The following is a 14,650-nucleotide window of genomic DNA, read 5'->3' as shown; positions in this document are numbered from 1 at the left end:
CCTGTCCAGCTTCTCAGGCAAATCATATGCAACATTTACATGAGATAGATAGGCGCCAGCACACCCCGCGACCCCAAAAGGAATAAGCGGTAGTAAATGGATGGATGGAGGCTCCAGCAAACCAATCCCCCACCGCCGAGCCCCCAACCCCCAACTCCCAGCTCCGCTTCGACCAGAAAGGGACAAGCAGTAGAAAATGGATATAAGCAGAAATGATAATGATCGAAACAATAAGAAAAAACAGTACAAAATAACTTTAGGGATTTTAAGCTCAATAAAGCAACTAAAATATAATGCAAAATATATATGTAACAAAATGTAAAGTCATGAACTCTAGGCATTCGTATATTCCACTGACAGCGAATATCTAGTGACGTAATATATGCGTTTGGGTAATGTAGTCTATTCTGTCCTTTCCAAGTGGAAGTTTATATATGCACACTACAAAACCCACAATTCCTAGCGGGTCGGAACTCCTGTTGACATGTGTCTTCTCGCCAGCAACTAATAAGTGACTGCTCACGGTGGAAGGTGTTTTGTCAGGTAGATGTTCACATTTTGTATGAAAGTGTACGTTTTTTTTAGAACATTTGCAGCCAACATGCAGTTTAAAGTGATAACGGCGCCTTGTAGTGAAGTACGGACGAGGAAGCAACTCTCAGAGTATGGAGCTAACGTTAGCATGTTACGTAGGGCTGTTATTAAACATCATTATGTATGTAAGTGACAGATTTAAAACCAGGGGCATATTTGCTGTTTCTTTTGAACATGATCTCATTTAACAACTGTGCCACGCGAATGTCAAAATATAAAATTGACTATACACTTTGTTGTCGTTAGTTTTGTTTGTGTAGGAGCTCCAGGACCATTGTAAAGACATCGTTGTGGGATAATAATGACTCCTCCGAGGCTGACAGGAGCTTTACGTTCCTTCTCCGATGTCACCCGCAAGGAGGATTTCAACGAGAAGCTCTATGATCTTAAGGTAAGTGGAAGAAGGGCATGCATGTTCACTTGTAGCCTTCAGAGCTCCCACTAAGTTAAGTTTCATTTACCGTGCAGCTGGCTCACTAGAATTGAGTTTCATGATGATGCAAAGTCTGTGCCTGCTGTGTTTGTTTTGGTTGAAACGGACTGGATTCCTCCTGGCAAGTGTGAATGCAGTTCAGGATCAAACAGAACTGGAGAAATGGTTTCCCAGTTCCAGTTTTCATTTTACGTACCACACCTGCAACATTTTATATCCGCTGCCTGATACTAATCTGATAACTATCAATCAATCAATCAATGTTTACTTATATAGCCCTAAATCACTAGTGTCTCAAAGGGCTGCACAAACCACAACACAAACCACTACGACATCCTCGGTAGGCCGACATAAGGGCAAGGAAAACTCGCACCCAGTGGGGACGTCGGTGACAATGATGACTATGAGAACCTTGGAGAGGAGGAAAGCAATGGATGTCGAGCGGGTCTAACATGATAACTACATTTGTGAAAGTGCCATCCATCCATCCATTTTCTACCGCTTATTCCCTTTCGGGGTCGCGGGGGGCGCTGGCGCCTATCTCAGCTACAATCGGGCGGAAGGCAGGGTACACCCTGGACAAGTCGCCACCTCATCGCAGGGCCAACACAGATAGACAGACAACATTCACACTCACATTCACACACTAGGGCCAATTTAGTGTTGCCAATCAACCTATCCCCAGGTGCATGTCTTTGGAAGTGGGAGGAAGCCGGAGTACCCGGAGGGAACCCACGCATTCACGGGGAGAAGATGCAAACTCCACACAGAAAGATCCCGAGCCTGGATTTGAACCCAGGACTGCAGGAATTTCGTATTGTGAGGCAGACGCACTAACCCCTCTGCCACCGTGAAGCCCATTTGTGAAAGTGAATTATACAAAATGACCCTAAGTGTTGAACTATATAAAGTACAAACCCCGTTTCCATTTGAGTTGGGAAATTGTGTTAGATGTAAATATAAATGGAACACAATGATGTGCAAATAATTTTCAACCCATATTCAATCGAATGCACTACAAAGACAAGATATTTGATGTTCAAACTCATAACAATTTTTTTTTTTTTTTTAGCAAACAATAATTAACTTAGAATTTCATGGCTGCAACACGTGCCAAAGTAGTTGGGAAAGGACATGTTCACCAGTGTGTTACATCACCTTTTCTTTTAACAACACTCAATAAACATTTGGGAACTGAGGAAACTAATTGTTGAAGCTTTGAAAGTGGAATTCTTTCCCATTCTTGTTTTATGTAGAGCTTTAGTCGTTCAACAGTCAGGGGTCTCTGCTGTCGTATTTTACGCTTCATAATGCGCCACACATTTTCGATTGGAGACAAGTCTGGACTGCAGGCGGGCCAGGAAAGTACCTGCACTCTTTTTTTACAAAGTCATGCTGTTGTAACACTTGTTTTGCTGAAATAAGCAGGGGCGTCCATGATAAAGTTGCTTGGATGACAACATATGTTGCTCCAAAACCTGTATGGACCTTTCAGCATTAATGGTGCCTTCACAGATGTGTAAGTTACCCATGCCTTGGGCACTAATACACCCCCATACCATCACAGATGCTGGCTTTTGAACTTTGCGCCTATAACAATCCGAATGGTTCTTTTCCTCTTTGTTCAGGAGGACACCACGTCCTCTGTTTCCAAATATAATTTGAAATGTGGACTCGTCAGACCGCAGAACACCTTTTTACTTTGCATCAGTCCATCTTAGGTGAGCTCAGGCGCAGCCAAGCCGCCGGTGTTTCAGGATATTTTTGATAAATGGGTTTGGTTTTGCATAGCAGAGTTTTAACTTGCACTTACAGATGTAGCGACCCACTGTAGTTACTGACACTGGTTTTATGAAGTGTTCCTGAGCCCATGTGGTGATATCCTTTACACACCGATGTCGGTTTTTGATGAAGTACCGCCTGAGGGCTGAGGGATCAAAAGTCTGTAATATCGCTTACGTGCAGTGATTTCTCCAGATTCTCTGAACTTTTTGATGATTTTACGGACCGTAGATGGTAAAATCCCTAAATTCCTTGCAATAACTCGTTGAGAAATGTTGTTCTAAAACTATTCGGCAATTGCTTCCAAATTGGTGACCCTTGCCCCATCCTTGTTTGTGAATTACTTAGAATTTCATGGAAGCTGCTTTTATACCCAATCATGGCACCCACCTGTTCCCAATTAGCCTGCACACCTGTGGGATGTTCCATATAAGTGTTTGATGAGAATTCCTCAACTTTATCAGTACTTAATTGCCACCTTTCCCAACTTATTTGTCACTTGTTGCTGGCATCAAATTCTAAAGTTAATGATCATTTGCCCCAAAAAAAAGTTTATCAGTTTGAGCATCAAATATGTTGTCTTTGTAGCATATTCTACTGAATATGGGTTGAAAATGATTTGCAAATCATTGTATTCCGTTTATATTTACATCTAACACAATTTCCCAACTCATAGGCAAACAGGGTTTTGTATCTAAAGGCCTACTGAAATTAGATTTTCTTATTTAAACATGGATAGCAGGTCCATTCTATGTGTCATACTTGATCATTTCGTGATATTGCCATATTTTTGCTGAAAGGATTTAGTAGAGAACATAGACGATAAAGTTTGCATCTTTTGGTCCCTAATAAAAAAGCCTTGCCTGTACCGGAAGTAGCAGACGATGTGCGCATGACGTCAAGGATTGTGGAGTTCCTCACATCTGAACATTGTTTACAATCATGGCCACCAGCAGCAAGAGCGTTTCGGACCGAGAAAAGTGACAATTTCCCCATTAATTTGAGCGAGGATGAAAGATTCGTGGATGAGGAAAGTGAGAGTGAAAGACTAGAAAGAAAAAAAAAAAGGGCCAGGGTGCAGCGAGGGAGCCATTCAGATAGAGAAGATGCTGTGAGAGGCGCCATGGCAGCCGTGGGGGTGGCAGGACCAAACGCAACAAGGGATAGAGCCATACCGCTTTGAACCCGACGCTGACGGTGACGGTCAAGAGGACGCATATTGATGCTGGAGTAGCACACGACATAGATCGCCTTCAGAATAAAGAATGGTAAAATATTTTTTATTAATACACATAATACACTGCACTTTGTGTGTGTGGTCCAATCCAACTGTGTTTGCTTGACATCTCTGTTTCATAGTAAAGCTTGACTGTCATCTTTCGGGAATGTAAACAATCAAACACCGGCTGTGTTTGTGTTGCTAAATGCGGCCGCAATGCACCGCTTCCACCTACAGCTTTCTTCTTTGATGTCTCCATTGTTTATTGAACAAATTGCAAAAGATTCAGCAACACAGATCTCCAGAATAGTGTGGAATTTTGCGATGAAAACAGACGACTTAATAGCTGGGTACGATGCTGGAACAAAATGTCCTCTACAAAGCGTGACGTCACGCGCACGCGTCATCATACCGAGATGTTTTCAGCAGGATATTTCGGTGCAAAATGTAAAATTTCAATTTAGTAAACTAAAAAGGCCGTATTGGCATGTGTTGCAATGTTAATATTTCATCATTGATATATAAACTATCAGACTGCGTGGTCGCTAGTAGTGGCTTTCATCCATCCATCCATCCATCATCTTCCGCTTATCCGAGGTCGGGTCGCGGGGGCAACAGCCTAAGCAGGGAAACCCAGACTTCCCTCTCCCCAGCCACTTCGTCTAGCTCTTCCCGGGGGATCCCGAGGCGTTCCAGGCCAGCCGGGAGACATAGTCTTCCCAACGTGTCCTGGGTCTTCCCCGTGGCCTCCTACCGGTTGGACGTGCCCTAAACACCTCCCTAGGGAGGCGTTCGGGTGGCATCCTGACCAGATGCCCGAACCACCTCATCTGGCTCCTCTCGATGTGGAGGAGCAGCGGCTTTTACTTTGAGTTCCTCCCGGATGGCAGAGCTTCTCACCCTATCTCTAAGGGAGAGCCCCGCCACACGGCGGAGGAAACTCATTTGGGCCGCTTGTACCCGTGATCTTATCCTTTCGGTCATGACCCAAAGCTCATGACCATAGGTGAGGATGGGAACATAGATCGACCGGTAAATTGAGAGCTTTGCCTTCCGGCTCAGCTCCTTCTTCACCACAACGGATCGGTACAACGTCCCGCATTACTGAAGACGCCGCACCGATCCGCCTGTCGATCTCACGATCCACTCTTCCCTCACTCGTGAACAAGACTCCTAGGTACTTGAACTCCTCCACTTGGGGCAGTGTCTCCTCCCCAACCCGGAGATGGCATTCCACCCTTTTCCGGGCGAGAACCATGGACTCGGACTTGGAGGTGCTGATTCTCATTCCGGTCGCTTCACACTCGGCTGCGAACCGATCCAGCGAGAGCTGAAGATCCCGGTCAGATGAAGCCATCAGGACCACATCATCTGCAAAAAGCAGAGACCTAATCCTGCGGTCACCAAACCGGAACCCCTCAACGCCTTGACTGCGCCTAGAAATTCTGTCCATAAAAGTTATGAACAGAATCGGTGACAAAGGACAGCCTTGGCGGAGTCCAACCCTCACTGGAAATGTGTTCGACTTACTGCCAGCAATGCGGACCAAGCTCTGACACTGATCATACAGGAAGTGGACCGCCACAATAAGACAGTCCGATACCCCATACTCTCTGAGCACTCCCCACAGGACTTCCCGAGGGACACGGTCGAATGCCTTCTCCAAGTCCACAAAACACATGTAGACTGGTTGGGCAAACTCCCATGCACCCTCAAGAACCCTGCCGAGAGTATAGAGCTGGTCCACAGTTCCACGACCAGGACAAAAACCACACTGTTCCTCCTGAATCCGAGGTTCGACTATCCGACGTAGCCTCCTCTCCAGTACACCTGAATAAACCTTACCTAATCAATCAATCAATCAATCATTGATTGATTGATTGATTGAAACTTTTATTATTAGATTGCACAGTACAGTACATATTCCGTACAATTGACCACTAAATGGTAACACCCGAGTAAGTTTTTTCAATTTGTTTAAGTCGGGGTCCACGTAAATCATCTCAAGGACACAACGGCAGTGACTACGATGGCGGAACCGGGGATCGAACCGGGAACCTTCAAGTTGCTGGCACGGCCGCCCCACCAACTGAGCTATATTTGCCACTTTCTCGTCAATAGATGTACAAATGTAGGTAGTGCCAACTGTAAAACTTTAGTTACACTTTTGTAGAATAATTATTTCTCACTTATCTCAGATTTAGCTCATTTTAATCATTAATTTTGTATTAAATTTTGACTCTAAATATTATATCCAACAGTTAAATACAAACCTAAATTTTGAATATAAATCTACAGTCTTAGTCAAAAGTTTTCATACACTTGTAAAGAAAATAATGCCATGGCTGTCTTGAGTTCCCAATAATTTCTACAACCCTTATTTTTTTGTGATAGAGTGATTGGAGCTCATACTTGTTGGTCACAAAAAACATTCATGAAGTTTTTTTTTAATGAATTTATTATGGGTCTACTGAAAATGTGACTAAATCTGCTTGGTCAAAAGTATACATACAGCAATGTTGATATTTGGTTACATGTCCCTTGGCAAGTTTCACTGCAATAAGGCGCTTTTGGTAGCCATCCACAAGCTTTTGGCAAGCTTCTGCTTGAATTTGTGACCACTCCTCTTGACTAAATTGGGGCAGTCAGCTAAATGTGTTGGTTTTTCTGACATGGACTTGTTTCTTCAGCATTGTCCACATTTTTAAGTCAGGACTTTGGGAAGGCCATTCTAAAACCTTAATTCTAGCCTGACTTAGCCATTCCTTTACCACTTTTGACGTGTTTGGGGTCATTGTCCTGTTGGAACACCCAACTGCACCTAAGACCCAACATCCAAGCTGATTATTTTAGGTTGTCCTGAAGAATTTGGAGGCCATCCTTCTTTTTCATTGTCCCATTTACTCTCTGTAAAGCACAAGTTCCATTGGAAGCAACACAGGCCCAGAGCATAATACTCCCACCACCACGCTTGACGATAGGAATTGATGTTCCTGGGATTCAAGGCCTCACCTTTTTCAAAGATATTGCTGGGTATTGTGGCCATACAGCTAAATTTTAGTTTAATCTGAGCACAGAACTTTCCGCCAGAAAGTCTTATCTTTGTCTTTGTGCTGATCATATTAGAGAAAAGAGCAGTGCGGATCATTCACAACGCTGTTTTTTTAGAAATATACTCCTAATCTGTTTATGCAATCAAATTTGATTATCTTGTTAAATATAATACATCAATAATCTTATATAAAGCATTTAACAATTAATTGCTGCCTAATCTACGACATTTTGTATAACATGAGTGCAGGCTCATAACTTGAGAGGCTTTCTATTTCTCATTGCCAAGAGCTCAAACTACTTGTAAACATGTTTGTGTGTCTGTTGGCGGAGTAAAACTATGAAACAAACTGGACTTTTGAGTTACAACACAAGCAATGCCAAACTATTAATCGATTTAAACTATTATACAAACATCGGGTTTGGTTCACATATAGAGATGAGGGTCATTAATTTGCTGTATTAATCACTGAATGGAAAACTGGGGGTGGGATTAAACAAGTTATATTCTTTCAACTCCCTTTCAGGCAAAACTGGATCATCATGCTTCCATACTGTACATTACCTTTTGCATTATATGAATTAATATTATATATGTTGTCTACATTGTACTTTTTTAATGTCATTGTCTGAAATAAATGAAAAAATGAAATAAATACGCGAATACTCACTGTCGCGGAAAGGATTTTGGACAGGATCGCCCATCCCTATTACACATGATTCTACCTTTCTTGACAGAGAACATGGGTTAGATTCCTTGCGAATGTTGCATCACACTTTGTCAACACTAACCCCAGATTTCCACTGGATGAGTGATGGCTGATGAACGACTATGTTGCCCTGATTGTTTCCTAAACGTTTTTATTCTAGTCAATGTTTCAGTTTGCCCGCGCTTAGCATGGTGGCTCAATTCAGCAAAAATCCGCTTGCGCAGGATAGAACACTGTTTTTGTGAAACTGCGTTGTCGTGCTACCATGTGTGTGTATTAATGGGGTCTAGCTTTCATGGAGAAAGCGGGTTATAATTATTCCTTGTCAGTCATTTTTTTTAACTCTATTACTACCAAATGCTGGAAATTCAACGTCTATGGTGAGCTTAAAAAGAAACAAAATAACTATGGTAAAAAATTGAGGGACAACACATACAAGCTAATAGAGCTAATGGATTATGAGCATCTGAAGAAATGAACTACATTCGTACCTTAACTTCTTAAAATGTAATTATGATTTTTCCCTTAGACCAAACGTCTGAAGAAACAGGAACTGTTCGCCAAAGAAGGGCTATCATGGCAGAGAATTTCCCACTTCTGCACTGACCATCAGGACAAAGTGAAGCAGGATGCTGCTCAGCAAGAATTAAAAAGCCTTCTTCTGGCAGCCAAACAGATAGGTAACTAACTCCATAGCATGTCTTTGATCTCAATTGTTTCCTTTTTCACTTAGTCAGTTAAGCATTGTGTTAATTCATTGGCTTTTTGTAATTAATATATGACTGAATCAGACTGGGGTAACTTGAGGGTTTACTGTGGATTTGTTGTCTTATGTTTGCTGCTAATATGGAGAACTGTTTGTACAGTAAATACAACATGTTTGTTTAATGAGAGGACAAGGTATGTAGGAAAGGTATCCCCAAATGACTTCTGTTTTGAGATTGTGCTATAAACAAGTGAAGCATTGCAGCGTCACATTGCTGGTTCATTTAAGAATTGTTGACTCTGGCTCATGGTGTACAACACTGACCAACAACTTGAGGGTTGGTGGTCGGAAGCCTGTTTCCCTCCATCCGTTCCAGTCACTGGTCTGTTGAGCCCTTACATGCTTTGCCTCCAGTGATGCCCGCACTGGTGTATAAATGTGAACGCTGTTGGTGCAAATCGTCAGCCACGTTTCTGTCGATTTGCCTCAGGGCAGCTGTGACGACTGATGTAACCTACCAACACCAGTGGGCAGTGACTGAATGACGGGTTACGTGTAAATCAATCAATGTTTATTTATATAGCCCTAAATCACAAATGTCTCAAAGGACTGCACAAACCATTACGATTACGACACCCTCTGAAGAACCCACAAAAGGGCAAGGAAAACTCACACCCAGTGGGCAGGGAGAATTCACATCCGGTGGGACGCCAGTGACAATGCTGACTATGAGAAACCTTGGAGAGGACCTCAAATGTGGGCAACCCCCCCCCTCTATGGGACCGAAAGCAATGGATGTCGAGCGGGTCTAACATGATACTGTGAAAGTTCAATCCATAGTGGCTCCAACACAGCCGCGAGAGTTCAGTTCAAAGCGGATCCAAGACAGCAGCGAGAGTCCCGTCCACAGGAAACCATCCCAAGCGGAGGTGGATCAGCAGCGTAGAGATGTCCCCAACCGATACACAGGCGAGCGGTCCATCCTGGGTCCCGACGAGCGGTCCATCCTGGGTCTCGACTCTGGACAGCCAGTACTTCATCCATGGTCGTCAGACCGGACCCCCTCCACAAGGGAGGGGGGGACATAGGAGAAAAAAGAAAAGAAGCAGCAGAACAACTGGTCTAAAAAGGAGGTGAATTTAAAGGCTAGAGTATACAGATGAGTTTTAAGTTGAGACTTAAATGCTTCTACTGAGGTAGCATCTCGAACTGTTACCAGGAGGGCATTCCAGAGTACTGGAGCCCGAACGGAAAACGCTCTATAGCCCGCAGACTTTTTTTGGGCTTTAGGAATCTTTTGAAGGCAGATTTCTTGCCGGGACATATGGTACAATACAATCGGCAAGATAGGATGGAGCTAGACCGTGTAGTATTTTATACGTAAGTAGTAAAACCTTAAAGTCACATCTTAAGTGCACATCCGCAGTCTTTCCAAGGTTTCTCGTTGTTTCCTTTTGGTTGAGTTTTTCCTTGTCTTAATGTGGGATCTGAGGATGTCGTTGTGGCTTGTGCAGCCCTTTGAAACATTTGTGATTAAGGGCTATATAAGTAAACTTTGATTGATTGATTGATACTTTATATGAAACTCATCTCAACTGTATTATGCCAGATATTTGAATTTTTTTTAATTTTTATGCATTAATCAATTTCCCCAGTAATTAATTACATTTATTAAAGAGTAATTCTGTTAGTATTTCTGTTACTTTTTTGGTCAAATAATGAGTAACTACAATTAATTACTTTTTAAAAGTAATTTTTAGAACACAGTCCATCAGACAGCATCATGAAGCAGTTGGTAAGGTGTCTAAAAATCTTTGTGTGTATGTCTTATTGTAATCCTATAAAACAACCATTGTTAAATGTCAATTATTTTCACGTTGTTGCATACCTTTAAACATATTCTCTCAAACCAGAGCACTTTATTTCACATGTTTTTGTTTGCTGAAGAATTAAGCATATCTTAATGTTTTTTTAGAGAAGATTAGAGATTATATTTGACTTTTTTGATATTATTTTCAAGGCTTATTTTTAATTTTTTTATTTTTTCCATCCATCCATCCATCTTCTTCCGCTTATCCGAGGTCGGGTCGCGGGGGCAACAGCCTAAGCAGGGAAACCCAGACTTCCCTCTCCCCAGCCACTTCGTCCAGTTCTTCCCGGGGGATCCCGAGGCGTTCCCAGGCCAACCGGGAGACATAGTCTTCCCAACGTGTCCTGGGTCTTCCCCGTGGCCTCCTACCGGTTGGACGTGCCCTAAACACCTCCGTAGGGAGGCGTTTGGGTGGCATCCTGACCAGATGCCCGAACCACCTCATCTGGCTCCTCTCGATGTGGAGGAGCAGCGGCTTTACTTTGAGTTCCTCCCGGATGGCAGAGCTTCTCACCCTATCTCTAAGGGAGAGCCCCGCCACATGGCGGAGGAAACTCATTTCGGCCGCTTGTACCCGTGATCTTATCCTTTCGGTCATGACCCAAAGCTCATGACCATAGGTGAGGATGGGAACGTAGATCGACCGGTAAATTGAGAGCTTTGCCTTCCGGCTCAGCTCCTTCTTCACCACAATGGATCGGTACAACGTCCGCATTACTGAAGACGCCGCACCGATCCGCCTGTCGATCTCACGATCCACTCTTCCCCCACTCGTGAACAAGACTCCTAGGTACTTGAACTCCTCCACTTGGGGCAGGGTCTCCTTCCCAACCCGGAGATGGCATTCCACCCTTTTCCGGGAGAGAACCATGGACTCGGACTTGGAGGTGCTGATTCTCATTCCGGTCGCTTCACACTCGGCTGCGAACCGATCCAGTAAGAGCTGAAGATCCCGGTCAGATGAAGCCATCAGGACCACATCATCTGCAAATTATTTTTTTCAAATCTCAAACACCTCTTAAGTTATGATCCTTTTATGCAAAACCTGCTTTTCTTAATGGTTGGTACCTGTTTTTGTGTATTCTAAATCCCATCAGTCTCAAAATTTATAACCAAGGCATGGTGGAGATATTTAGTCATGTCAACGGATATTTCCATTTATGGGTTAGTTTTTGGACAAAACTATATCGGGATATTAGTTTTGATCCATATTTCCCAGGCCTACAATTGTGTTACCGACAGTGCTAGCATTGTTTAGGGATGTTTTCTGTGTTTAATTACACAGTAGGCCTTATGATGGCATTGTGTTTCTAGGTATGAGTGCGCATGTGTACCTTGTTTGAGTGTTAATAATAAAATTGTGACATTTATGAAATGTTTTTCCTGCTGCTAGCTTTTTCATTTAGTAGCAGTGGTGATACTAGTGAAAAAGCTAAGCGTACAGCCCTGTTTGCACCGAGACCACTAAACAGGGGCCCTAAGTTGCAAAACCAACAGTTAATTTATTAACAGTACTAAAGTCTATGATGTTTCTGATATAAAAAATGCACCAATATTTTGTGTGATACTTTCATTTTAAAGACTTTTCTGTTTCGCAGTGGGTACTGAAAATGGTCAGGAGGCAATCGAACACGCTGCTGTCTTTCTGTTTGAGACCTTTCACAACAAAGACCATGTGGGGACCGAGGAGACCCGTGCCATCAAACAGATGTTTGGCCCTTTTCCTTCATCTGCCGCTGAAATGTCCTGTGCCTGTGTGGTACGGTTGGTGGCATCTCTGGGAGAGTCCGAAATTGAGGAATTTATCCAATCCCATTCCTCTCGTCAGAAACCTCAACAAGGCTCCACTTTTGGACGCAACATTACCTTCTCCCATGATTGCTATACACTGGAACCACTGGAAGAACTGCCCTGCCCCAGCCTCCAGGATCAAAATGTGAACTTGGACTTTACTAACTTCCTAAATAAACAGCAAATTGAGCGGAATGTTGTCAACGAGGGAGATATGTTCTCAGGAAGAGCTTCTGTGCATGAAACTGTTCTAATGACAGAAGTGGAGAAGTATCTGAACGGAGGAAACATGATTTCATCTCGCCCAGAAGATCTATGCACCTCCCTTTTTGAGATGTTGGCCTCCGATAAAAGCAATGATGAGCTGCAGAATGAGGTAAGTTTTCCCAAAAACTTAAAATCCATGCAGATGAGTTTCGATACAACGTTATGGTTCGGATCTGCTTGTCAAATTATTTGCTACTAGTATGCTTTATGGTAGTTAGATTACTATTGAGGATGATTTAATATAGAAACTGTGTATATCAGTGCTTTTCAAATAATGGGGAGGGCTCCCTGAGGGGGCACAGGGAGGTGTCGTGGGGGCCTGAGAGGGGAGGGACTTTCCGTAGTAATGTCTCTCTGGCACTCATCGAAGGCTGACACTTTCCCACCCTCTCTCCCATACTGTATCTTTCCTGCTTGTTTCTTTGTTTTGTCTTGTCTTAACTTTCTGGCAGCCTCTTTTTGCACTGCTCTCCAAAATCTAAACAATCGAATTGACAAACTGGCCTCAACGAATTTAAGAAGATCTCAGTTTCTGGGGAACCTACCTGTCCTGACAGAACAGTTGTTGCTGGACACACAACGGACTTTTGGGAGTTATTAGAGGGGGCTAGAAGCTTGTCTTCTAGTCGGCCAGGCTCCCTAAGGGGATGACAACCCGAGCTTAGGTCTCTACAGGCTGTGAAGGGAGAAACCTGTTTTCGTGTATACATACATACATACATATATATTTATTTATATATGTATATGTATATATATATATATATATATATGTATATGTATATGTATATATATATATATATATATATATATATATATATATATATGTATATGTATATATATATATATATATATATATACATACATACATACATATATATATATATGTATATGTATATATATATATATATGTATATGTATATATATATATGTATATGTATGTATGTATTTATCTATATATATACACATATATATATATATATATATATATGTATGTATGTATGTATATATGTATTTATATATTAGGGGTGTAACGGTACGTGTATTTGTATTGAACCGTTTCGGTACGGGGGTTCCGGTTCGGTGCGGAGGAGTACCGAACGAGTTTCACACGAACATATGAAGTAGCCGCCTATGCTAAAGTCTTAACAAGCTGCTCCGCTCCGTTCTGTCTCTGTGTCTGTACACAGCACCCTGCATTGTCCCGCCCACACAACCATCTGATTGGTTACATACAAAGCCAATCAGCAGTGCGTATTCAGAGCGATGTAGTCAGCGCTTTAGCATCGAGCAGATATGAATTTAGCAGGGGAGAAATGGACTCTTCCCAAATTATACTAAACACTTCCTAGTCAACTAATTTCTAAACATCACTATGAGCCCGTTGACCTTCTAAAACAAACTGCAACTCAGCTCGCTCGCAGTTCTGGCTTTAGGTGAAGGCTAGTTAGCTTTTAGCGTAACGTTAGCTCATTTTGCGGTGTGTGTGTGTGTGTGTGTGTGTGTGTGTGTGTGTGTGTTACGGACAGTGTTGATTGTGGTGTGTTGAAGCAGCAAAAAAGGACATTATATTAAATGAAGAGTTTCTGTCTGTGATAGTGTATATAATAATGTAAGTGCATCATAAAGTCTACATGAACTCCATGGTCTTCAGGGATGAATAGTCTCTCCTATTGCTATTGTGCTATTTTTTTCAGCTATAGTTACATTAATCATTAGTGATGTAGCAGCCTAGTTTTGAATGGCAGGGAGCCTGCTATCACATGTTGATAAAAATATAACATTTACATAATAAAAGTCAACTACAGGTTACCCAAATGCTGTGATAAATTAAGCATGATGAGTTGACTTGAAACTGTTTAATGTTGCACTTTTTATATGTAGAAGAAAAGTTGTGTCATTTTATTTAATCAAAGCAACAATTTGAGGCAGTTTAATGTGGATTAACGGGGGAAGAATTATTATAGTGTTCCCTATGTTAAAAGGATCAAGCCATTGTTTACAAATTTGGTAAATAAATAACCAGAAAATGTATATTTTGTTATTTTGTTACTGTACCGAAAATGAACCGAACCGAAATTTTTGTGTACCGTTACACCCCTAATATATATATATATATATATATATATATATATATATATATATATATATATATATATATTTTTTTTTATATATGTATATATACATCCATCCATCCATCCATCCATCCATTTTCTACCGCTTATCCCCT

General features: G+C 42.0%; 1 protein-coding gene across 1 annotated transcript in view; it reads left to right on the top strand.

The window, feature by feature from the left end:
• Positions 1–455: 455 nt before the first annotated feature.
• Positions 456–14,650, top strand: part of ascc3 (activating signal cointegrator 1 complex subunit 3) — a 165,214-nt gene continuing 151,019 nt past the window's right edge. Inside the window, exons 1-4 of the mRNA XM_061914964.1 lie at positions 456–543; positions 841–985; positions 8,319–8,469; positions 11,964–12,532. Of these exons, the coding sequence (XP_061770948.1) occupies positions 896–985; positions 8,319–8,469; positions 11,964–12,532 (810 nt within the window). The 5' untranslated portion in view covers positions 456–543; positions 841–895. The remainder of the gene's footprint in view (positions 544–840; positions 986–8,318; positions 8,470–11,963; positions 12,533–14,650) is intronic.

This window comes from Nerophis ophidion, linkage group LG11 (assembly GCF_033978795.1).
Source record: "Nerophis ophidion isolate RoL-2023_Sa linkage group LG11, RoL_Noph_v1.0, whole genome shotgun sequence".
NCBI classification, from domain to species: domain Eukaryota; kingdom Metazoa; phylum Chordata; class Actinopteri; order Syngnathiformes; family Syngnathidae; genus Nerophis; species Nerophis ophidion.
Note: the sequence above shows the minus strand (reverse complement) of the source record. Positions and strands in the feature narration are given on the sequence as shown.